The following is a 25,338-nucleotide window of genomic DNA, read 5'->3' as shown; positions in this document are numbered from 1 at the left end:
AAAATCCCTTTAACTGTAAAGAACCCTTTCTTTTATTGATGTCTGAAACATCTTTCTTCCACATGCAATGAATGGCCCCATGTCCTATGTGGAGTCCTTGGAAGTAACAGATCATGTGCTAGTTCTTTGTATTGACCACACGTTTACTTATACACGTTAATAAGATCACCTCTAAGACATCTTTTTTCCAAGATGATCAAGCCCAATTTCTCTAGCCTTTCATTGTAAGAGACACCTCTTATCACATTTAATAATCTAGTCGCTCGCTTTTGAACCCGCTCCAGTTCTCTTATATCCTTTTTACAAATGTGGAGCCAAAAACTGAATTCATATTCAAGATGTGGCCTTACCAGGGATTTATAGAGGGGTAACATTATATATAAATTAGATTTTTTTCTCTTTTTATACACTCTAAAATTGTACTTACTTTTGCAGCTGCTGCTTGACATTGAGTACTGCTACTGTAACCAGTTCGAACATAACATAAGAATCGGGAGATGGCACAGTGCCAGGAAGAGGAGACTGTATAGACTACACCTAGATAAAACCAGGCATATACAGTATGATGTTTACACCCCTGTCATTCAACATACCTGGATTTCTAGTGCAAACATTTACTCACCCACCTTCTTTCGAACCAGTGACATGACTCCAATTCTGGTGAGGACGTGTTGTCGAGAGAGTCCTTCTCTAGGAACACCATCGGCGAAGGTTTCTGCCCCGTCCGCCCCAGGTTCACAGAGATGTCTCATAAATAAAGAGACGTATGCCCTGCACAAGGGATTGATTGTAAATATGTATTCCAGACAATTGTATAGGGTATGTTGAAGTTACAGTTGGCGGGCAAAAAGGTTTTATGATTGGCACCACCTATTAGCGAAGCAGAGATTCATGCCAAATGAGGTTCTCTTCTGTAGGACCACCAGTATCTTTTAAAATGAACGTACCTATAAACAAGTGTACTGCTTACTTATCGGAGTACATCATTAAAGAACCCTATATCCTATTTAGTCAACCACGCAAATAAGGGTTTCGCTCACGTCTGCGTTGTGGCATGCGTTTTAGCGGATCCGTTAAAATATGTTTGTTTTTGACGGATCAGTTTACCTTGCCGGATCCGTAAAAAAACATGACTCTTTTCTTTCAGTTTGTGTCAGTTTGTCATCCGTTATAACGGATCTCTTTTTATCTTTGCATCTTTCTTGCTTTCATTGTAAGGCTGTGTTCACATCAGCGTTGTGTTTCCGTTGAGGGGTTCCGTCGGAGCTTCCCATCAGGGGGAACCCCTCAACGGAAAGGCAAACGGAAACCATGGCTTCCGTTTGCATCACCATTGATCTCAATGGTGACGGATACTTTGCTAACGGTTTCCGCTTGTCACCGTTCCATAAAGATTACGTTTTTTTGACGGAATCAATTACGCAGTCGACTGCGCTATTGATTCCACTAAAAAAAAACGAACCCTTTCACAACGGTAACAAACGGAAACCATTAGCAAAGTTTTCGTCACCATTGACATCAATGGTGATGCAAACGGAAGCTATGGTTTCCGTTTGCCTTTCCGTTGAGGGGTTCCCCCGACGGGAAGCCCAGACGGAACCCCTCAACAGAAACACAACGCTGATGTGAACAGGCACTTAGTCTGCGCATGTGCAGAAAAAACAAAAACGGATCCGTTAAACGTAATGAATAACTGATTCAAAACGGATGGCGTATCAGTTTGTATCCGTCATCCATTGACTTCAATGTTAAAAAAAACAAAAACAGAAAGCTTCTTTCTATCAAATTTCCGTAATTTTTGACGGAAACTACTACCGTATTTCTTCTGTCAAAAAAACGCAAACCTGACGAAACGAAGCCTGACTGAGCACAACTGATGCACAAATAAAACCGATTGAAATCAATGTTTTTTTTTTACGGAAACGTTAACTTCCGTTCTTATGGTCCTCTGACGGATACGCTAGAATGAAAGCCACAACACAGATGTGAATGCAGCCTAAGCAGTGAGATAGTGGCCCACTTGCTACAACCTTCACCTCTACTATAATCCAAGTAATGACCAAAAAATATATGGTGCGGGAGGCATCTCTAGAGCTGGAAACGCAATGTCCTTCAATGTTAATGGCACTGACCCAAAATACTGACCCGTAACTTAGCAGAATCTCTATAGACCATGCTCTCCTTAATGTGTCCCAAAGTATTTTGCATAGTTCACATAAAAATTAATACGTTTGAGGTTAATTAGTTCTTTAACAGTCACCTAAAGCGTCTTGAGTTTTAAAGAGAACAGATCTGATATAATATAGAAGAGAATGAGTAACGATCACTGGTTCCGTCTAAGGAGGTACAATGGTGCCCTCTAGTGTTGATCAGCATGCAATGCAAGTAGCGCCCATTAGATTAGATTTACATTTATGGTAAATTTACACGCGGCAGATTTGTTGCAGAAATGTCTGCGACTGAAAGTATGTTCTATACAACTAAATAGGGTTGTGTCTGCAGAATCTGCATGGATTTCTGAATGGGACGGTAGTGGAAATGTCTGCAACAAATCTGCGAGTGAACTTGTGCAAATGTTCCTTTTGGGTATTTTGCTTTAATTTACAAAGATAGTGCAACTGGCAGTACACCGCGACATCGGTATGCATCTGTGTTTTTTTTTTTTATACATTTGATAGACCCATCATGACTAATTTTGGAGAGGGTGGGCACTAATCAAAAGTAATGTCAGAAGTAAAGGTCTGGCAGGGAATGCTGGGAGATTTCAGCTCAGAGGCCTAAAGAATTGTGAATGCAAAAAATAAAATGAATTTTGCTGGAACGAATTGTGGTCTAAATTTGAATTGCATGGATAGTATTTACTGACAGGTCTGACTTGATCTAGTTTCTTAACAAAATTCATCTTTAGACTATAGAAAGAAAATAAAGTGAAATCTCTGTACCTAAATTCTTTCTCACTTTTCCCTCGAAGGTCCCGGACAAGCCAGTGTGAATTAAAGGCATCCTGTGGGGGCATTCCCCATCTCATGATAGCATTCAAGAAGGCCTTACGTTGTCGAGCATTGAACCCAAGAACCTAACAAATCAAAAAGAAAAAAAGAAACTTTAATTGTCATCATTGAAGGTCAAAGATTTAGGTGACTGAATTTATAAACATTAACCGGCATCTCCAGCTGTGACACAATGTTCTGTACAGATATAATTTACATGGAAAGCAGAGTAGCTTTGTGAATACACTGATCATTAGTAACAGTTTGAATTATACTCCAGAGCTGCATTCACAATTCTGCAGGTCATGATTAGAAACAGTCGGCCAGCTTGTCATTAGACACACCTCTAGCAGCTTAGCTAAGCTCCAATAATGCAATAGGGAAGTTTCTTCTTAGTACCGTTACAGTACTTGGTGTAAAGATTACACTTTCCAGAATGCAAATCACCAGAGAAAGTCTGCTGAGAGATTTCAGCTCAGAAGCCTGAAGAACGGTAAATGGAGCTTTGGAGTATAATACAGGCTATGAATAATGTATGTATGTACAGGGACTCCACTGGCAGAATAGTGAGTGCAGCTCTGGAGTATAATACAGGCTGTAACTCAGGATCAGTAGAGGATAAGTAGTGTAATGAATGTACACAGTGACTCCACCAGCAGAATAGTGAGTGCAGCTCTGGAGTATAATACAGGATGTAACTCGGGATCAGTACAGGATAAGTAATGTAATGTATGTACACAGTGACTCCACCAGCAGAATAGTGAGTGCAGCTCTGGAGTATAATACAGGCTGCAACTCAGGATCAGTAATGCATTGATAAAGTTCAGGAATGTATTTTATAGTTTAAATGGTGCTTAAAGGAAAATATTCACTTTGTCAGATACTGTTTAACCCAATAAAACAATGGGAACCTAATACTGCAGTTGTCCTGTCACTTAAGATTCAAGATTCTTGTCAATAAAAAGTTTATTATGTACAACACAAATCCCTGCTATACCTCAATGTTCCCTCCAACCCTTGCAAGAAGCGGAGGAAGGGGTTTGTCTCTGTCGCTTTTCAATTGTCTGCGAGATTGTCTCCTTCCACCTATGGAACAATTTATACACTTCATCAGTCTCTTTTCCAAGACCACCAAACTTGGAACCACAAAAAAAGGACATAAAACTAGAAATAGATCACAAAACAAAGTAAGACTGACCGCTATAGGTTACCATCTAAGAATGGCACTTTCGCCTGTTTACTGCGTTTACGGTCCTCTAGGTGATCCATATCCATCTTAGGAAAAAAGTTTAACTCACTCTGACCTTCAGGCTTCTCTTCAAAGTCTTCATCTTCATCCTCTGAACCAATGGAATATTCTGATTGATTGTCAGAAAGTTCATCTTGCCATTCTAAATAGCAAAAATAGTGAAAAATGTTTTAGAAAATTCTAAGAAATTAATAAAGTCGTCCAGGGGCAGTGATTGTGAGAGATCTCATAGACAGCTTTATGGACAATGAGGATTCCAGATTTCGATTAGTGTGGCTGACAATGACTCTAGACTTGGCGACCAGGGAGGGAATGACGCGGCTGGGGCCGTATACTGGATTTTAGGTTTGGAGGGGATGAAGGTATCAGCAGGGGACCTTGTGTCCCCATGATTAGATGTCATGGAGATAAGATAAGCTCCTAGGCCCTGTCTACAGAGGTGCACATACACTACAGAGCCCCAGAGCAAAAATCTAAACGGGGCCCCATACTTCTTGTGCTGGTTCACACCTCCACATCACCCTTCATCCAAGGCATAAAGGTCCCTACGGGTCTTTGCATCTCACCCTTGTACAAGAGAAGAGCAGAATGACCCTCTAGCTTGTTATTCTTTACCAATGGGCATAGATCTAACCAGACTTGGGTCTTTCTTCTCCATGGCCCCATAGCAGCAGTATTGTCTGTATAAGCTGCACACCCATGACTATGTATATGACTACTTTGCTTTGTGCATTTTGAGATATGTCATTTTTTTGGGACTGCTGTATAGTGCCGGTCCCTACGTAAACACTACATCTCTCACAATGCATGACATCAGGTGGTGTTCAGTAAAGACTCTGTACCAGCAACGATTTGCAGAGAGGTGTGAGGTCCTGAAACCAGCAGATGATTTGGGTGTGACTAGAGAAGAAAATATCGTAACCAGTGTTTCATCTCCCTATGTCTCGGATGTTCTAGGACTATCTCCGTTATGTAGTCGTAGTCATGATCACCTTGGTCCTCCTGTGACGCATCGTTGTAGTTGACTTGCTTGCGGATCCTTTTTCCTTTTCCAAGATTCCTTGCCAGATCTTCCTGCTGCTGTTCATAATGATGACGAAGGAGCTTCTCCCAATAATCCGGATCTACGTTCTCTTCTTGTTTTATAATTTCCCGTTCAACCTCCTCCTGAATAGAATTACACAATGAGGCATCACATAATGACATGGGACTGAAGCTCAAATGAGGGTTGTCACCTAGCGAGTTATGAAGAGCATCGGGGGCCACGGATCAATAAGGGTGACAACCCAACTGGAGATGTATTGGTGACATTATTGCTTGTCAATCAGCTCTCTCAGAAATCTAAAATTTCTGTATCGAATTTCTAACAGCTCGGCAATGCAGGGAGATAGATTTTTAGGTGTAATGCCCTTAAAGAGGTTTCGTTATGCAAATTCCTATTGTACTCTGTGCATTAATTTTTCACAGATTTCAAAATCTTTACTTGCCATCATTGAATGGAAACCTTTATTGAAGCCAAAAGCAGCAACCAGTGGGAGTAACAGCAGTGAGTTGGAAACCCGGCAATTGGTGGCAAATCCTAGCGATATGCCACCAATATTTTTAGTGAGTCAACCCCTTTAAGGCAAGCTCATGATTAGCTCACTATCATCCTGATAGCAGGCATCTGTGTGTGTGTGTGTGTATATATATATATATATATATATATATAGTCAGCTCTATGTCCTCTTGAAACCATAATATGTGGTGCATTGTAAATGTAGGCGGCAGACACACAATGGCATATCCTGTAGTTATGCCATATATATATCTCTGATATGTGCGGGTACGACCTTTATCTCCCAAACGGGGGGGGGGGGTCCCCCGTCCCTTTTCTCCCTAGTGAGGTGGCCACTGGCTGCTACACACAAGGAGGGGGGGATCAGTGGGTAGGAATTCTGAAAACAGCCGAGCTCGCTGTGCTACACGGTTTCCGTACCTTTCACAGAAGTGAACGGGAGTTACGGAAACAGCCAAGCTATGGGAGTTCTGAGAAAACCAAGCTTGGCTGTTTCCGGAATTCCTGTCCACCTCTCCACTGTTTCTCCATCCAGCTGTGACGGCCAGAGGGCGACTCCCCTAACGAGACAGGGTCAACGGAACCCCATTTGGGAGATAGGTGGGACCCGTATCTATCAGACAATCTGAGATGGGAATAGTCCTTTAACATAGAAAAATGTGTCTCTTCTACCAATCAGCCGGATGGCATTGCCCACCTAAGCCTTTACCTCCCTCTGCTCCATGTACGGAGACTCCTGAACTGGACATTATACAATGAGATCGTTCTATTACTATTAAAGTAAACAAGTGTTACCACTCCGTCGTCTTCTCGCACAACATACTGAGCCACTTTGAAAGAACTCAGATATTCATTCATGTTCTGGATTTCCGTGTCCTCGGTGGCGTCTCGGTTTCTATCCAGAAGATTCGAGATGGCAGGATCATCGTAATGGATGACACTACTGTCCTCAACGTCTTTATTGTCTCCTGCAAAGTTCATTACAGAGGGGTCACCAATAATCCCTGCCATGCAGATAACCTACCTTCCAAAGCAAAGGACTGGAATAGTCAGACTGTAAATAGGAAATGATAATGAGAGTTGTAGTCATCAAGAACTGGAATTCAAAGGACTGTTAACTCCAGTTAGTTTTGGTTCAGAATTCCAGTAAATACGGCAAGTTTTGTGAAAGCCAAACACATACTATGCAAGACACAGATAAGGGGATGTCCACCTATAATGACAACTTAAAGAGCAAATCCGGTGATAGTCTATCTAACCATTAATGGTCAAGAAAATATCCCATCATGCCTCAGGATGGGGCACAGATTTCCTGGGAGAAGTTTTGTTTTGTGCTCACTGTCGCCCCCTACTGAACTTTCCATTCTGTATGAGCTGCCAAGAGGGTCAGAGTGACAAAAATAGTGGTTGCAACTTTTCAAGCCCATTTTCCAGCCCCTTATCCAGACCAGTTACAATACTACAACCCCCACCCTGGTGCGCTACAGCTGGCAGAATGTTCATATCTAACTGGAGTTGCCCTTTAAGAGTGACATCACGCTACTCTACTTTCTATTTCATTTGACAATCTCAGATAACAGCCAGCTGAGATAGTCAGTCAGTGATCATTCCCTAAAAAAGGTCTGGCAAATTGACAACAGCCCGACAGGAATAGTTGTCAGCGAGTAAGAAAGACCTGCATAATATCATATGTAACTTTTTGCTAATAGTATTGAATCTAAAGCAAGTTTTTACTGGTTAGATAAAAAAAATCACATCTAATGTGGACATCCCCTTTAATTATAGTAGCATAGCACGAATATATATACACAAAATAGCATGATATAAACAGCCGCATCCAAACGTAATGAGCGACACACCCGTGGTGCGGATGAGTGAGCGTCCTACACAGCCACCGAGATTACAGAACAGAGACATGGCACTAACACAGCTTGCGTTGCATTTGCGGCTGAGGAAAATAGCAACACATTTAAAATTCACATAGGGCGTATGACCGCTAGTTATTGTATTCCTTGTGTGTGTGCTAATAAAGCTTCAGTAAAACCGGAGTATCCTATTGTATTTACCCAATGAGGGGTCGTAGACTCTTTACAACAATCTCTGCGAGCTCTGAGCTTACCAGCCAGCACCCTAATGAGTTTAAGTGGTTGCCTAGCCCGTATACACACGATCACGTGAGTAAACGGGCACGTCATCGATGCAGCTATGTCGAAACACATAGGCGGGAAGGAATGGAGCGGCGGCGCTGGAACGACGGGGATCTGTGAGTTGAGCAATGGCTCTTTTTTTTTTTTTTTTTTGCATCCCTCCTACCGTGGCCAACTACTTAAATAACTTGGAAAACCCCTTTAGTTGTTCAGTTACCCTGCAGCGCCCCCACAGGGAAAATAAAGCATTACATTTCTAAGGTCCTCCAGAGGGAGAGATGCTCTTTGTATCCACTCTCCTCTCTAAATCATAGATGAGAATCCAAAGTGGGGGAACCCCCCTCTATTTAAAGTTGTCCAGAATTAGAACAACATGACTGCATGCTTTTAAAAACAGCGCCACACCTGTCCATGTCTGGTATTGCAGCTCAGATCTATTGACGTGAATGAGGCTGAGTTGCAATACCACACACAACCTGTGAACAGGTGTGGCGCTGTTTTTGAATGAAAGCAGCTATGTTACTACTAATCCTGGACAACCGTTTTAATTCAGAAATGGGGTATTCGAACATGGGTTTTCAACTGGGCAACCTATTTAAAGGGACAAACCCTTTCCATATGACATGGAGGTTTTAAAGGGAAGGGAGGGAGTCACCTAATGTCGCTGCAGATAGTCCGAGCACTTGTTGCTGGCGACTACTGGTCATTTCCATCACTGGGGGACCTGCTCAATGCAAGGGGATAGTCCAAAGTGGACAACCCCTTTACGGATCGGCTCTTCGATGTCAGAGATGTTAGCTCTTCGGGCCAGCTATCTGTATTTGAATATATGTTTCTCTCATTTTGATCCCGTTGAGCAATCATTTGCTGCGCTTATTTTTGGATAGGGTTTTTTTTATTCATTATTATTACTTCCAAGTGTGACATGCATGGTTTGTTTTAAGGCTATGTTCACACGGCGGACGCCCGCCGCAAAATTATTCTTGCCGTTGGCAGGAAGATTCCTACTCCCATTCACTTCAAAAGGGAGGATTGGGCGGAATCCGCCCGAAGATCGGGCAGGACGCTTCTTTTGTCCGCTTGCTGAAAAAAATCAGCTAGTGGGAAAACGAAGCGTCCGTCTTTCATTGAAATGAATGGGTGGCGAAATATTGCAGCACAATTTGCGGCGGATTCCGCCCCTGAAGATTCCGCCACGTGAACAGGTGATCGCCATGCTGGCTGCTATTTTTTAAAGGAGTTGTTTTTGTGAGCCCCATTAATGGTTATCACTAGGTGTATTTTATACTACTTTAAAGTGTGTAGTGTGTTCTGCTTTAATGATTATGGATAACATTGGGGGTCTATAGCTGTTGTGAAGGGGGCAGAGTATACATTTGCTGGAAACCAGACATATTTCCCAGAGCATTGGTTTCTTCCACCAGGCACCCATTTCTGAGCTTTGTCCGATTCTAAATTTCAAAAAGTGATAACCAATAATTTGGCCGTCTCACAAAAACAACTGCTTATAAAATAGCCGCCTGCCCGGCGATCACCTGATCACTAGGGATCCAGTTGCTCTATCCCCCGATGATCAGCCTTATCTGGCCAGACATCATGTGGCAGCCATTGAAACTAATCGCTGTCCGTATAATACATGGATGGGCCACGTCCGCAAGAGAAGGAACCGTTCTTAGGCTATGTTCACACTGCTACATTAGAAGCCTCCTTCAGCATCCCCGGCAATTGCAGCGCTATTTTCCCATCAACAATGAACACCTACTATAATCTCCTACTTTGTATTCCCCTTTTCACATAATGATTCTGTCCCTGTCACATGCAGCAGCGTCCATTGTAACATAATCAAATGAGTGAGCACACACATCTCCTGAAATACTTTGTGCTGCTGTAAAGCCTGCTCCTTCTATTATCTCTCAGTCTTTGCATATTGCAGACTGTGCTTAGTACATTGGAGGGCCTGATTATGTCAGCGCATGAATTGTGTTTTTTCACCGTGATTTGCCTCTATGTGAAATTTAGTCTTTTTATTTAAGCAATATATTTGCCGGCATTTAAAGGGCAAGGTGACACTACAGACTAGCCACTGCTCTGGTAGCATCTTAGCCATCCAACCACAGAGCCGCTCACCAGTTTTCTTGCATACTGTTAAGTTGCCACAGTGATGGTCTGCAGTAAAAAAGGAGGGAAGACACAAAAAAAAAAATCAATAAAGAAGGAGGCAAACAATAAGTCAATAGATTCTGTAAACACCGGTAAGGCCTTATTCAGACATCTGTAATACGGCTGTATTTTAGCGTCTGCCTTACGGCCATAGGACACGGACTCCACGCGGCTCAAGTGAATCGTATCCCTGGTGATCTAAGGTAGTTCACTTGTACTGCGAAGGGCCTGGGTCTTGCGGCCATAACGCAGTCGCTAAAATATGGCCTAAATAAGGCCTTAGCTTTAAAGGTAACGAGAAGATAGGCGCCAAAATCAGTGGAGTTGTCTAATTATACAAGATTCCCCTATGTCCATGTGTCTAATTGTTGTTTGTACAAGATTAGAAAAAGACATGACTGTTTTTTCCAAAAACAGCGCCACACCTGCCCACAGGTTGTGTATTGTATAGCAGGTCAACCTCATTCACGTCAATGGAGTTGAGATGCAATACCATGGACAGGTGTGGCGCTGTTTCTGGAATAAAGCAGCCATGTTTTTCTAATCCGTGACAACCCCTTATCTAAACTACTTAAAGAGGCTCTGTCACCAGATTCTCAAACCCCTATCTCCTATTGCATGTGATCGGCGCTGCAATGTAGATAACAGTAAAGTTGTTTTTTTTTTCAAAAACTTTCATTTTTGGCCAAGTTATGAGCTATTTTATATTTATGCAAATGAGGTTTGAAATGGACAACTGGGCGTGTTTTTTTCGTTATGTCCAACTGGGCGTGTTTTGTGTTTTTAACTGGGCATGTTTATGTGTATGACGCTGACCAATCAGTGACCAGTCAGCGTCATACACTCCTCAACATCTGCACGCTCCTCTCCTGAAATATTCTGTGCTGCTGTGAACTCTGCTCTTACCATTACGTAGCTCTCAGTCTGTTACCTCTCCTCCACTCCTGTCCTCAAACACACCTTCACATGATTGGCAAGTCACCACCCCGCACAAGATCCTACTGCACGGCTGACAGCCGTCAGCTGTATAGCTAACAGCACGGTTGTGTTGGAAGCGCGCCCTGCTGTGTCTCACTTAGCAGCTGGGTGTGTTCCCATCATCAAACTGCTACGTTCTATCCTGACCGCCGGTGAATTCTCCGTGCGGTCTTCGCAGTGCTGCTACCCCGTTTACCTACGGGAGCAGAACGCGGCTCCTGAAATACTCTGTGCTGCCTTAAACTCTGTGGACAGGGCAGGATCCTGTTTTTTTTAAATGCTGCTGGGGAACCCGCTCGATCCACTATATGGAGGCTGTGCCTCCATCCTCTTCTGCCCCAGTCACTTATTCCCAAGCACTGTAAACTGATTGGTAAACTGATTGGTCAGCGTCATACACATAAACACACTCAGTTAAAAACACAATACACGCCCAGTTGGACATAACGAAAAAAAAACGCCCAGTTGTCCATTTCAAAGCTCATTTGCATATATATAAAATAGCTCATAACTTGGCCAAAAATAAACGTTTAAAAAAAACCAAAAAACGTTACTGTTCTCTACATTGCAGCGCCGATCACATGCAATAGGAGATAGGGGTTTGAGAATCTGGTGACAGAGCCTCTTTAATGAATACATAATTTTATTTTATGATAAATTATTCAACACATTTGAAGAAAACATACGATACACATCATGTGAAAAACAAGGAAGAGAAATGTACAAGAGGCCGTGACATCGAGGATCAATTGAAATCTAGAAGTGAGATTACATTTAAAGGGGACCTGTCGCCAGTTTTTTAGGTGTCAATTTTAAGGTGTGGACAAAAAGATCACAACATAGTGATATACGTTGTAATTAAACGTATATATTTCTTACAGATTTTATTCATTGTCAACAGACCCCTGGAAAACAGCGGTGTTTAGAGTACCAGATACATTTGGAGTATATGGGCGTGGCCAATAGTATGTGTCATGTGAACAGCTGCAGCCAATCAGATGGAGAGAAATATACTGGCATGCCAGTCCACTTCACAGTGTCATTAGTGCAACTGAGCATGTGCAGAATTCACCTACTCTTTAGATAGGGTAGAAGGAGAGGGATATACCAGTATCCTCTTCATTCTTATCTTGGGCCCTATAAGATCATTAATATTACCAGACCAGCACAACCTGAGAGATCACGGACAGGTCCTCTTTAAGGTGACCCACGCAGCCACACGTACGAAACTTAGTGGGAACAAAACCCCATAGCAACCAATCAGAATCCAGCTTGAATTTTTTTTAGCATAGGTTAGACAATGAAAACAATGATCTGATTGGTTGCTATGGGCAGATCCTGAATTTTGGTCGGCACTTGTTTTCATCAGTGATATTTAGTTATACTTAGATGTTTCTGAGAAAACCTGGTACATAGTAACAAATCAGAGTTAAAATGAAGCCTAAATTCTGATTGGTTGCTATGAGCAAGTCGTCCACGACAACCAATCAAATTGCTGCTTTCATTTCCCACATGCTTTCAGAAATATGAGAGCTAGATTCTGATTGGTTGCTATGGACAATCCCTGCACTTTTTCCTTGCAGTCATTTTGATAAATATTCCACGCTGTGTCGTTGACTTCTCTTAAGTATTTAAAGAGAACCTGTCACCTCTCCTGACAGGTCTGTTTTAGTAAATACTTGCATTCCCCATTGAATACAATTTTTAGAGCATCTTTTCGTAGAACTCTCTGTTGTGCCGTTCCTCTGTTATTCCTCCTGATAATGAAGGATTAAATTGACAACTAGGTGTTACCATTTCCCATGTCAATGAGGCGTGTCCCTTGAAACTCTGACTTTATCAAAATAGCGCTGACCGTGTCAGATAATGCAAGGATACACCCCTATTGACAATGTATTCATACTTTTCCAGGAGGAATAACAGAGGCACAGCACATTGTAGAGTTTTAAGAAAAGATGCTCCAGAATTGTTATTTAACGGGAAGCACTTACTAAAAACAGACATTTTAGGAGAGCAGACGGGTCTTTTTTTTAATAATATAACATCAATAAACATGTTGATAGCGAGACAATAAAATGATACCAGGGACTTATTGTAAATTCTTTACCTTCAACATCATCTTTGAAAAGCTCCTCTGTTCCAAACTTCAAGATATCGTCCAGTTCCTGCTTACTCATGGAGCCGGATTTAGAGCCCAGACCCGGCCGTACTACTAGATGGGTCAGCATCATTTTTCTCTTTGCCACCTGGGTAATCCTTTCTTCTACGGACGCTCTGGTGACGAATCGATAGATCATGACTTTCTTATTCTGCCCGATCCTGTGAGCGCGGCTGAAAGCCTGTAGATAAGGATTCTCAATGAGCGTTTTCAGTCAATTTCTCCTGCATCATATTTTTCACTACCGATGCCTATACTTATATACAAAAGTCAGAGTTTCCCATTGTATTTATGTATTAAGTTCACACTACCGTCACCGTCCGTTTAGCGCTCTTCCGTTAGCGGAAGAAATGAATAAAAGTCCAAAATGGAAAGCATCGCTTCCGTTACAATTACCATTGATTTCAATGGTAATTCTTGTGTTTCAGATGCATTCTGTTTGCCTCCGTTCGCTAGGTTTCCGTTTTTTTGTCACGGAAGCAAAAGTGCTGCAGACTGATTTCTTATTAATCATTTTTTATTTACACTAATTTCCAAGGAGCATAATCTCATATTCAGACGCATCTGTATCGCCACGCATCCTTAGAGATTCAGACGGAAAGAAAGGCGGCATTTTCCAACATATGTTGAATTATGGAGGCACCATGTGTGGGCACATGGAGTGCCCATGGTCCTGTAATACGGAACTGTCGGGACACCATGTGCCGTCATACAGGCTTAAACAAACATGAGGCATAACGGGGGTGATTTATTAATACTGTTGCACCAGTCGCTCCCCCAGTGTGTTGTGCGCCAGATGAATCTGGTGTAGGCTATAAAACAACACCAGGATGGGGCTTGTCAGAAAATTTCTGATAAAGGCATTGTGCTCGGTGTGAAGTCCCGTCCAATTGTTTCAGGCACATTTGTTTATGTTGGAAAAGGTGAAATGGCGCCAATGGCGCAAAAACATTAATAAATCTGCCCCATTATCGTCATCCATTCAAAAATGATTCATTAATGGACCTGTATATCGTTGTGTGGGTTCCAGTCTGAGTCATAAATAACGACAGTGTCAGCGGTAGCTAAATTTATCCCCAATCCTCCAGCTCGGGTAGACAATAGAAAACAAAACTGCTGAGCACCTGGAGCTAAAGGAGAAAAGAAAAGAGTTAGTGAAATAAAACTTGCAAGATATTGCGAGCAGGACCAGGGCTGTTTTCATAACTTTAAAGACAAGGTTTTGGTTACATGCGGATAATAAGCTTTGTTAAATTTAGTTGATTGCTGGGATTTGCTCCTGGGAGAGGGGAAGAGAGAGCTGCCTCATTATAAATTCTGAACATAGAGCAGTTCACATGACTGATTCAATAACCACATACTATTATGCTAGTCCAATAGTTTCTAGAGCTGCCAGCATCTAGAGCCACATGCAGAAGGCCAAACGAGTGCTGGGATCAAACGTCTTAGCAGCGGAAATGTTGCTGGGAACAGCCTGATACAAGGTATAAATCGAAGTAGATGACATAAAAGCCAAAAACAACATTAGGATTGTGTTGAACTTATTTATATTGATTTTTATATGAAAATAACAGTAGCCATTGTGATATCCTTTACCACTGACCTAGTGTGAACTATTGGGGCTGCTACAGGATTTTGTGAGATTAGAAGCCAACATCTTTCATTATTTATTATTAAAGGGCAAGTCCAGCAAATAATGAAAATTCTTTCTTCCGTTCAGTTCTATTTTCTTGCCTATAGGTGGCAGTATTATAGCAGTTATTGTCGACGTCGTAAATCTATTCTGTGACAGACCAATGGCTGACTAGGCAAAGCCAGAAATCTGCTCAAAGCGGTTGTTGCTGCCCTTCCTCCACTCCTCTTGCCAATTTATACAAAGTGCCCTTACAGGAATTTGGTAATAGAGCCTATTAACGGCATTAGGAGAACAACTATCTTTCAAGCCTAGGTTCCTCTACTCAAGATAAAAAGGATTGTGCATTTTAGAGAGGCCATTTACAAATACTCTATTAGGGCATTATGAGTTAATAGAGGGGGTTCTCTCATTATAACCTCAATTAGCCAGAACAGAGAAGTCTACAAAAAGCATCTCACTCACTGGAGGACCTTCGTCTATTTATTACATGGATTGCGTCTTCATTTGAATGGACACCATGTAATGCCTAATATCTCCTGCGGTGGCACTGCAGGGAAATTGAACACTTGCTTTCATGTTCACCCATAGACTACATCTGATCGCTAGGGGTCCCACAAGCAGAACAACTTGTGATCACCTTATTTTTGGTGGAACCTTAAAATAAAAAGATTGTAAGATGCAGACAACCCCTTTAAAGGGGTTTACCAACTAGAAAGACCTTACTGATGTGACATCCCTCATGTGGAAAATCATTACCCAAGTATTGGTGTGTTAGCTTACATATTAATAAAGTGTCCCACTTCAGGTAACGGCATGTGAACCGGGAGTGACCCATTTACTCTTTTAGAACAAAGAATAGTAGGGGGCAAACATGCACTACATGATTTGAGCAAGAAGGTATTACCATTGAACCTGTCAATTGCCTCCTGCCGCAACCCTCCGGTGATTCCTCCGTCTATGCGCTCATACTTATAGGCTTCGTACTCTAGAAAGTCTTCAAGTAAATCCAGCATTTTAGTCATCTATAAAAGTAAGAGAAATCGTTATGTGTGTGCACAGAGTAATAGAATAGTAATATATCACCTACATCAGAGGTCCCCAACCCTTCGTAGGTCGTGAGACATTCTCAAATATGACAGGTGGTGTCAAAGGTAAAAAGACCATGAAAGATATGACTGTCAGGCGCTGTTCATACTTCCGTTATTTCTTTTCTGACGGTCTGAACTTTGATGGGCAGATTAGGGTGCAATGAACAGAAACATATCTATTTGCGACTCTTTAAGCCCTGTTCACACAGAGTTTTTTGCCACGGTTTTTGCAGCGGAAACTACAGCAAAAAACTGGCCAAAATCGCCTCCCATTGATTTCAACGGGAAGCGGAGGAGTTTTTTCCCTGCGAGCGGAAAAAGAACGCCCACGGGGAAAAAGGAGCGACATGCCCTTTCTTTGGGCATTTCCATCTCTGACCTCCCATTGACATCAATGGGAGGCAGAGAAAGCGTTTTACATAGCAGGCAAAAAACGAAGTGAAAAACGCAACAAACGGCGTGCAGGCAGGTCAAAATCTGCCACAAAATTCCAGACGGAATAGATTTTTCTACCAGCAAAAAAACTCTGTGTGAACAGGGCCTTAGGATCCATTTCAAAATGGATCGTAATGGATCCATCATGGCACCTGTATAAAGTCAAGTGTGAACAGAGCCGTACCCCAATATTCACTGCCAGTGATATGGTTTTGACTCTGTTGCCAAGTTCTAGTAATGTCAAGATATCCCTGGTGCCACTAGTACAGAATAGTATCTGCAGCTGTCAAAAGCTGAGAAGTCGAATACAGGGGGCCCGAGAACTGAGCCCCTGGTTGGAGAACACCGATTTGCACATTCGGGTTGATTGCGTTATCTTGGTTACCTCGTTTGTTTATTGATTTGATCTGTCTTGGAATTTAGTGACTTTATTGGTATATGTATTTAAAAGTGTACCCGTGGCTATATATATTTTTGAATAAATCAGTTGTACATGTGAATATATTAAGCTGTATTATATATCTTATTAGGGGAATGTGACATCTTCCTCGCCTCTATTTCCGCTTTTACAAATGTTCAGATGTCACTAAAAAGTCTGTATAGTGTAAACCAGTAAAATACAGACAGGGAGGAGGGGGAGGTGGGGGATGCAGCTTCTTTCGGTGAACCAGAATGAAGTGGAGAGAGGAGGAGGAGCAGTGGGAGGGGTAGACATCCGATTGGCTCAAAGTACACCGCACAGCTCTGACATCACTCCAGGAAGGGCCCGCCCCCGCTCAACAAGTATAATGAGAGAAAATTTCAATTTACAGAAACCAGAAGAGGGGAGGAAAAAAAGACCCAAACAATGAAGGATAAACAATTTCTGGCTGCACTACATCGAATATTCATCTGCAGCTGCCTATGGACTGAGGACAGGTACGCTTTATAGGAAACTACTTCCAAGACGTCGGCACCTCTCAAGACTAATGCCTAAAAGTATATAACTTAAAAAGTCAATTTAGTTTACAATTAAGATCTAATGCAAAAAAAAAAAAGAATATACCTGAGAAAAAATAAGAACTCTGTGTCCTCCGTCTTTTAACTTTCTCAACATCTTCTGTAGTAGCATCAACTTTCCAGAGGATTTCACTAAGGAACTCCCATCGTAAGATCCATTTGGCAAGACTGGGGCCTCCTAAATGAAGATACATATATTAAAGGAGAGTGTCTGAGTTTTTCTTTTCAGGGTGCTATCCGTTTTTTTAACTGATAGCACCCTGACACATTCATTTCATTGGGGCCATGCACACTTTTGTTGTTTTAACGGAACCGTGCGACCGTTACGTCAAAAATAGGACAGCTCCTACTCCTGTCTGTTTTGGGCGGAACAGTCTCGGCCTTTTCATTGATTTGGTCCGTGAAACAACGGATTTCACACGGAAGCCACCCATGTGCGGTCCGGGTTTCTCGCATCCATCATTAGTGGCCGTACAATGGCCGACGGATGTGTGCATGCAGCCTTAGAGAGACCCGCCACGTTAGAAGAAGTCTGAATGCAAATCTTGCCTTGAATCGTCATGGGACTAAATTTCAAGAAATGCATTATGTATATGGCCTTGTTCACACGGTGTGTATTCTACGCGTTTTACACGCAAAAAAACGCGTCAAAACCACATGTTTTAAGCTTCCCATTGACATCAATGGTAATGCGCATTTTAGTGCATACAACGCATTTTTTTTTTTTTTACATGTGCATGTGTTGTAAATAAAAAAAAAAAAGAAGCGTCAGGTCAATTCCTGGCACGTAAAACGCGCCTAATTCCCATAGTCAACGGGAGTCCTAATTACGTGCTAAGAAAATTAGACCAAAAACGCGCACAAAACGAATACAAAAACGCGACAACGCATCAAAAAGACCTGTATCTTAAAAAGCGCTTTACAAAAACGCTAGCGTTTTAGACACGTTTACATCTTGTTTTGTTTATTCAGCACCATGTGAACAAGGCCTAAATGTGTAACGGATGGTGTGTGTGACTACTTACAGGGCATTAATTCACATGGACCATGCAAGTCTTAGGTAGGACCGAGTAGATAACAGGACAGAGCTCTGCGGGGACATTTCTAGTCCGTGGCTACTGATATTTTTACAGCACTGGTGCAACTTATATTGTGCTCCACTGTCTGGAGACGTCAAGGGATGCATCTGCATTATTAGCCTATACTATGGGGCCCATCGATCACAGATTAGCCAGCCATTCCAGCTACGACAAACAGTGACGGCATCAGGCGCAGCGCTGAGCGCACTGTTAATGGAATATGATAAAGAAGTCACCACGGCCCCAGACCAAGACGTGTCTTTAAGAGAATACAATATGAATGATAAGAATTAATAATACATATGGCATTTGGAATTACCACCTTATAATCCACGCCCATTGAGGTCACCACAGGGTAGGCTCCATCCACATTACGTTTTTGACCACACGTTTAGCGTAGACAGCAGGAAATGCTCCGGACGTATACGTTAAATGGAGGCTGTGACGGATGTTTAACAGTGACAACTATTACCTATAGACTACTATGGCATCCGTTTAACTTATACGTCATGATATTAAACGGATGGCATAGTATCTTATGGGTAAAAATTGCCACTATTCGGTATCCATAGGCTATTATGGCATCAATTTAACATATATACCATGAAAAGCTCATGACGTATACGTTAAACAGATGCTTATGACAGAAGTCATCCAGTGGCATCCATCACCCATAGGCTCCTATGTTCAAAAACATACACCACGCGGTATACTATCTTATTACTGAGTCCTGTTGCTTAGTCTACTACTCTATTCCAAACTTTTTTTTTTGCAATTTACAGAATCATTTTTACAAAATTATTTTGGTTTTCGTCAGGCTAATGTCACCCTATAGATATGTTTAGCGTGTATCCGGGAGCTTTGCTGGCGAACCCCCTGATGTGAACAGAGCCATATGATAGGCATTTGGATGCTTCCTTATGGGATTTAAAAGATAAATAGCAGGTTATGCACTCAGGATAGGAAGAGAAATATCTCCATTACATACAAAATTGGAAAATACCGAGTAAAACTGACAAGTATACATAAAAAAAATAGGAAAAAAAACCCATGTAGCGAAGAAAAAAGCTAAACCGTGGTGTAAGCAGAACCCCAGTGCACCTTCAAGACATGGGTCCTACTAAAAACATGGCGGACAATGTCGATCTTACCACAGCAGCGACAGGAAAGAGGTACGGGTGGTTGCAGCACTTCTTCAAGTCCATCATGATATTCAGCAAGGAGACCTGGTTCCCACCTCCTTTGGAATTCAAGGCTTCAAAATTTCTGGTTAAAATGAACTTATAATACTTCCTAGATCAAAGCCACAAAGAAAAAAAATAACAAGCAAAAACATATAAATGTAAATAGGGAAATGTCAGGGATTAAAGGGGTTGTCTTCATTTTTAAATGCCCATTCAGGATTCTCATTTATAAGCCAAACAGAGTGCACCTTTAAAGATTCTTTTACTCTGGAGCATCTGGCACGTCTATGCATTACACAGACAGCCCATTGATTTAAATTGGAATTATGTAATGCTTAATTTCCCCTGTAGGGGCGCTGCAGAGAAACTAAACACTTGCAGCCAGACTCCCATGCAGATTACATCTGATTGCTGGGAGTCCCAGCAGCAGAACACTCTGATAAGCTTATAGTCGTGGTACCCTTCTAACAAAAAGGGATTGTCCAAAGAGGATTATCACTTTAAGTAAAGGTACTCTTACACGGTCTAGCATGGGCCGTGTAAATGAGCGCCGATCAACGAGACAGTGCGTTGATCGGGGGTCATTTGCGCCTTTCACAAGGAGCTAGTATGGGGACGAGCGCTCATTACTACGAACGCTCGTTCTATCATGTCAGCACCAGGTCTCCCGGTTTATACACGGAGATATGCTGCCGACAACGAGAAAATTTTCGGCATTTAAAACCGTACAATCAGCCGATGAACCAGCGTTTTCTCGTTCATCGGCTGATCATTGCTGTTTACACAGGGCAATTATCGGGAACGAGCGTTCTGTGAATGCTCGTTTCCCCGATAAGTGGCCGATTGACAATTATCAGTTCTGATTCTCCGAATAAAAGGTTGTTTTTTTGCCACTTTCTAATATAATATGTTGTAATTCCTCACCATATTCAAGATTTCTGCTTGCAGTGGATGGAAAAATTCTTGCTTATATCCAGTACAGACCTAATACTTGTCACAGCTGGGGGTTTGCTACAATTGTATTCTACTCTAGATGATCCTCTGTGAACTACACAGTCTTGAGTCCAGACTGATACATTTTACCCTACACTGAAACATTGTACCAAAATATCAGCATAGGAGAGACATATGTGCTGATGAAGATTAACTCACAAAGGATTTCCTAGACTGGATACAATTGTAGCAAAACCTCAGCTAAGAGTAATACTAGATCTGTACTGGTTTTTTCAATTGACAGCAAGCAGACCAGTTAGGTGTTGTCTCTCTTCCATCTGTCCCCTAACTTGTGTACACATTTGGCAAGTTAGCAAAAAGACATGACTGCAGGATCAGACTGCAACAGGTTTGTTTGTAGTCTGTAACCATGGAGACAAAAAAGTCTGCATAGGAGCCGTATGCACAAAACGGTCGGAGATTTTAAATCAAGACTATTTGCAAAGCAGCTTAATTTTTTTATTTTAGATGCTTTGGAGCAGTAAAACATAGTTGCAAAGGTGGACCTTCCCTTTAAGATTTATCTACATAAGACTGTACAACTTTAATGAAAATGAATGAGAGGTTGTCACATTCATTACAGGGGTTGTCTGCTTTAGAAGACCCATTTTCAGTTAATAGAGGGGGGGGGGGGGGTCCTGTTAATGTCTCCCATCTCTCAGCCAGAATAAGGATTACAAGCAGCTCTCTCTCCTGGAAGACTCGGCACCTCTAAGTATTTCACGAACACCATGATTTCAGCGGACACCATGTAATGCTTTATTTCACCTCTGGTGGCGCTCCAGTGGAATTGAACATTTACTGCCAGGTTCACCCACAGTTTACAGCTGATCATTGGTCCCAACAGCAGGACATACTTTGATCTGCTTTTTTTTCCCAAAGTAGACTGACTCTTTAGGATCAGTTCACACAGAGTTTTTTGGCGCTGATTTTGACATGGAAACTGCGTCGGAATTAGCGCCGTAAAATGGCCAAAACCACCACCCATTGATTTCAATGGGAGGCAGAAGTGTTGTTTTTCACGGGCAGCTTTTCGCCGCTCGTGGGAAAATGGCGACATGTCCTTTCTCTTCCGTGTTTTCCGCCACTCAGACCTCCTATTGAATCAATGGGAGGCAGAAAAACCCACAGTGATCATTTCTGAGCGTTTTTTGCCCACGGTCCTTCTATTAGCTTTAATGGCTGTGGGTGAAAAAAACACCGAAAAACACGTGCAGGTAGTTCAAAATCTGCCTCAAAGAAGAAATTTTGAGGCAGGTTTTATTCTGCCAGCAAAAAGCTCCATGTGAACAGGGCCTAAATATAGATAGTTTGTATTTTAAAAATAAAATAGAAATAAAACTTTTTTTTAAAAATATTTACTGTATAAACATCTAACAAAAATATAAAACAAAAAAGACAAGAAGAAATGAAAAAGTGATTGAAGTCTGGTCCCTTGCAGGATTTTACTCACTTCTGCATTTGGCTCAGCTCCACTCGTACTATTAATTCTGTTTTGGATGGCATGTTCTTAAAGACATCTGCTTTCAGCCTCCGCAGCATGTGAGGCCCAAGTAAGTCATGAAGTTTTTTAATTTGGTCTTCCTTAGAGATGTCAGCAAATTCTTCCAGGAAACCATCCAGATTGCTGAAAGGGAAACATCACATAAAAAGCATGTCAAGCGTTTGCATAAAGAAAGTTGGATCTGTTTCAGTGGCGCTAATACAACATTTTGAGGGATGAAAAGTTAGTAAAGACGAATAGAGGCAACCTCACCGAAGACAGGAACGTCTCTGGAGCAATGCCAGTGAGACGGTGATTGGCAGTACTGGCGGACATGGTTGGGATCATGAGATTGGGTCTAACCGGCGAGGAGTTTGCATGTTCTCACCACTCTCCAAAGGGCAGATTAATTGGTTTTGGTCTTGTGTCCCAAGTTTTAAACAATCGGGGAAGAGAGGACGTGCAAGCACTGTACATTATATAGTCTTTGGGAGATATGGAAACAGCTGCGCTTACGCATTTTGAATATATATCCGGATCCAGAACTCTTTTCTGCTCTTATTGGACACTCCATGACTTCACTGGATATGTATACTTAATGGTTTGATGCAATATTCTTTCTATCCGTGTCCATAATATTATATTTGTTATTTGAGGAGTCTTTAGGTAGGTCTATTTCTGGGGTTGCTTGTGTTGGGCCACTTATCAGGGTGGCATTCCCCAGAAGACCATCTCTAGCATGTATTTGTTGTCAATAGATTTATATATTTTTTGTAATATATTCAGTGTCTATAGACCTTTTTTGCCATATACATACCCCGGTGTGTGTTTTTTATCTTGACCATTGAAGTTTTTCAGGGTATGTGGCAATACATGTGCGGTGCCCTCCGGTGTGTTTTGATAGATCATGAGATAGATAGATAGATAGATAGATAGATAGATAGATAGATAGATAGATAGATAGATAGATAGATAGATAGATATGAGATAGATAGATAGATAGATGATAGATAGATATGAGATAGATAGATAGATAGATGATAGATAGATATGAGATAGATAGATAGATAGATAGATAGATAGATAGATAGATAGATAGATAGATATAGATATGAGATAGATAGATAGATAGATAGATAGATAGATAGATAGATAGATAGATAGATAGATAGATAGATAGATAGATAGATAGATATAGATAGATAGATAGATAGATAGATAGATATTAGACAGAGATATGAAATAGATAAAACATGTACATTTATTTTCTATTGCTTTATTTGTTTTGTGCATAACCGTTACGGAACTTCCTCCCATTTACATAAATTGCTGGAATCTTATTTGTGAATCTCTCAGCGTGAAACGCTTTTTACATTTTTAAGGCATCCAAAAATTTCATGCAAATGATTTATGCAAAACCGCGCACTGGCAGGAAGGCTGTAATCCATATGCATGTCCTGTGACTCATCGCTCTCACGCATACAAACCCTCCTACCTATGAATTATTCACGATTTAGATTTTTCCACTGTCGGAAACAACTGATCTTAATGATGTTGACAAGACCGGAGTCGGTATGACAGCAGCCAGCCATGAAACAAAAGGAAGAAAGAAGTGCAGACGGAGGCCAAAACTCACAGGCCGTAGCCGTGGGGAGATGTTTGGGACCGCAGTCAGGTCAATACAACCAGCATCTGTTCAAGCTGCAGATTTGTTGACCTTGTATTTTGGGGAACACCAAATTCTGGGCACTTTCTATGTAAATTATGTAATTAAAATAAAATAAACATCTTATATGGGCCCCAATTACCCCAAATGTATACAGTCCAGAACTCACAGTCCTCTTACAAGGCCCGACGTGTACCATGTAAATGAGTGTCGATCAACAAGACAGCTCGTTGATCGGCGCTCGTTTGCTCCCTTCACAAGGAGCTAGTATGGGGACGAGCGCTCCTTACTACGATCGATCAGCCTTATACATTTCTATCATGTCGGCAGCGCGTCTCCCTGTTTACACACGGAGATGTGCTGCCGACAACGATAATATTTTCGGCTGATCGTTGCACTGTTTACATTGGGCAATGATCGGGAATGAGCGTTCTGTGAATGCTCGTTTGCCCGATAATTGGCCCATGTAAAAGATCCCTTAGTTTATTTTGAAAAGAACATCGAAGGTCCTCTCCTTCTGGGGGGGGGGGGGGCGGTTTATATAAATGTGTGATGTTATTTTTACTTTTTTAATCATATAAATTATTAATAAAAATAAAAACAATGAAGGTCATGTAACAATAATCGTTTGTAAAACCCATTCGCTTTTCATTTAAATTTACTTTTTATTGAACAATTTTAAAAAAATAAATAAATTGGAGAAACAAACATCAAAAAAGGTCCATTATCAGCAGAACATTACAGAAGTGCAACAAGAAATACAATAAGCTACAGAATTAAAGAGGTCTCATTTTGACAACCCCATTCCCATAGTGGATCGCACGGTCGCCCTGCAGCGCTGGGGTCCTGGATTCAAATCCAACCAAGGAAAACATCTGCATGGAATTTGTATGTTCACACTGTACCGCACCCAAAAAACATACTGATAGGGTTAATTATCTTCCTATGAAATTGGCGCTAGTATGTTTGAGATATGGAAATTAGATTGTGAGCCCTACTGGGGATAGGGACTGGTGTGAGTGGTGACAACCACTGTGCAGCGCTACAGAATATCTTAGCACTATATAGTCGACAGGACATAAGTAAAAAAAGAACATGAATAGATGGGGGTTTCTTGCTCGAGACCCTCCTGCTATGACACAGCAGAGCACCACTTGGAAAGGTGACTCCCTCTCTGGAGGACTTTCTGCAACCATATATTTCATGTATTCATTTGAATGGACGCCATGTAATACTACATTTCCCCTGAGACGTCCGCATCTGGCCTCCTCCAGTGATGTGAACCGAGGGAAGCAGACCAGCAGCTTTATTTTGGTAACAGTTGGGACAAACCTTTAAGGATTGGCCTGTAATACCCAATGGAGAGAACTTTCCTAATCGAATGTATTAATACTGCGGACGGGAAACAAGAGGATGCAAAACGAGGAAAAGAAGTGGTCCGGGGGATTGGCAAAGGGTCAACAAAAATACAAGGGAGAATGGTCCCTACTTTTGCTAGTAGGAAATGGGCCCTGCCTATACCACTATGTATAGCG

At 41.7% G+C, this 25,338-nt stretch overlaps 1 protein-coding gene across 6 annotated transcripts in view; it reads right to left on the bottom strand.

Moving 5' to 3' along the window:
* Positions 1 to 25,338, bottom strand: part of CHD5 (chromodomain helicase DNA binding protein 5) — a 131,149-nt gene that overhangs the window by 29,258 nt on the left and 76,553 nt on the right. For 4 of the 6 annotated variants that reach the window (XM_075839463.1, XM_075839467.1, XM_075839468.1 and 1 more), the window contains exons 18-30: positions 22,108 to 22,281; positions 19,629 to 19,770; positions 17,445 to 17,576; positions 15,781 to 15,898; positions 14,246 to 14,370; positions 13,190 to 13,421; positions 10,072 to 10,110; positions 6,593 to 6,765; positions 5,232 to 5,406; positions 4,289 to 4,381; positions 3,988 to 4,076; positions 2,943 to 3,076; positions 627 to 771 (exon numbers count right to left, since the gene is read on the bottom strand). In XM_075839463.1, coding sequence (XP_075695578.1) covers positions 627 to 771; positions 2,943 to 3,076; positions 3,988 to 4,076; positions 4,289 to 4,381; positions 5,232 to 5,406; positions 6,593 to 6,765; positions 10,072 to 10,110; positions 13,190 to 13,421; positions 14,246 to 14,370; positions 15,781 to 15,898; positions 17,445 to 17,576; positions 19,629 to 19,770; positions 22,108 to 22,281 — 1,771 coding nt within the window. The remainder of the gene's footprint in view (positions 1 to 626; positions 772 to 2,942; positions 3,077 to 3,987; positions 4,077 to 4,288; positions 4,382 to 5,231; positions 5,407 to 6,592; positions 6,766 to 10,071; positions 10,111 to 13,189; positions 13,422 to 14,245; positions 14,371 to 15,780; positions 15,899 to 17,444; positions 17,577 to 19,628; positions 19,771 to 22,107; positions 22,282 to 25,338) is intronic. The other 2 variants (XM_075839464.1, XM_075839465.1) reach the window with 2 other exon arrangements.

This window comes from Rhinoderma darwinii, chromosome 10 (genome assembly GCF_050947455.1).
Source record: "Rhinoderma darwinii isolate aRhiDar2 chromosome 10, aRhiDar2.hap1, whole genome shotgun sequence".
In the NCBI taxonomy this organism is placed as follows: domain Eukaryota; kingdom Metazoa; phylum Chordata; class Amphibia; order Anura; family Rhinodermatidae; genus Rhinoderma; species Rhinoderma darwinii.
Note: the sequence above shows the minus strand (reverse complement) of the source record. Positions and strands in the feature narration are given on the sequence as shown.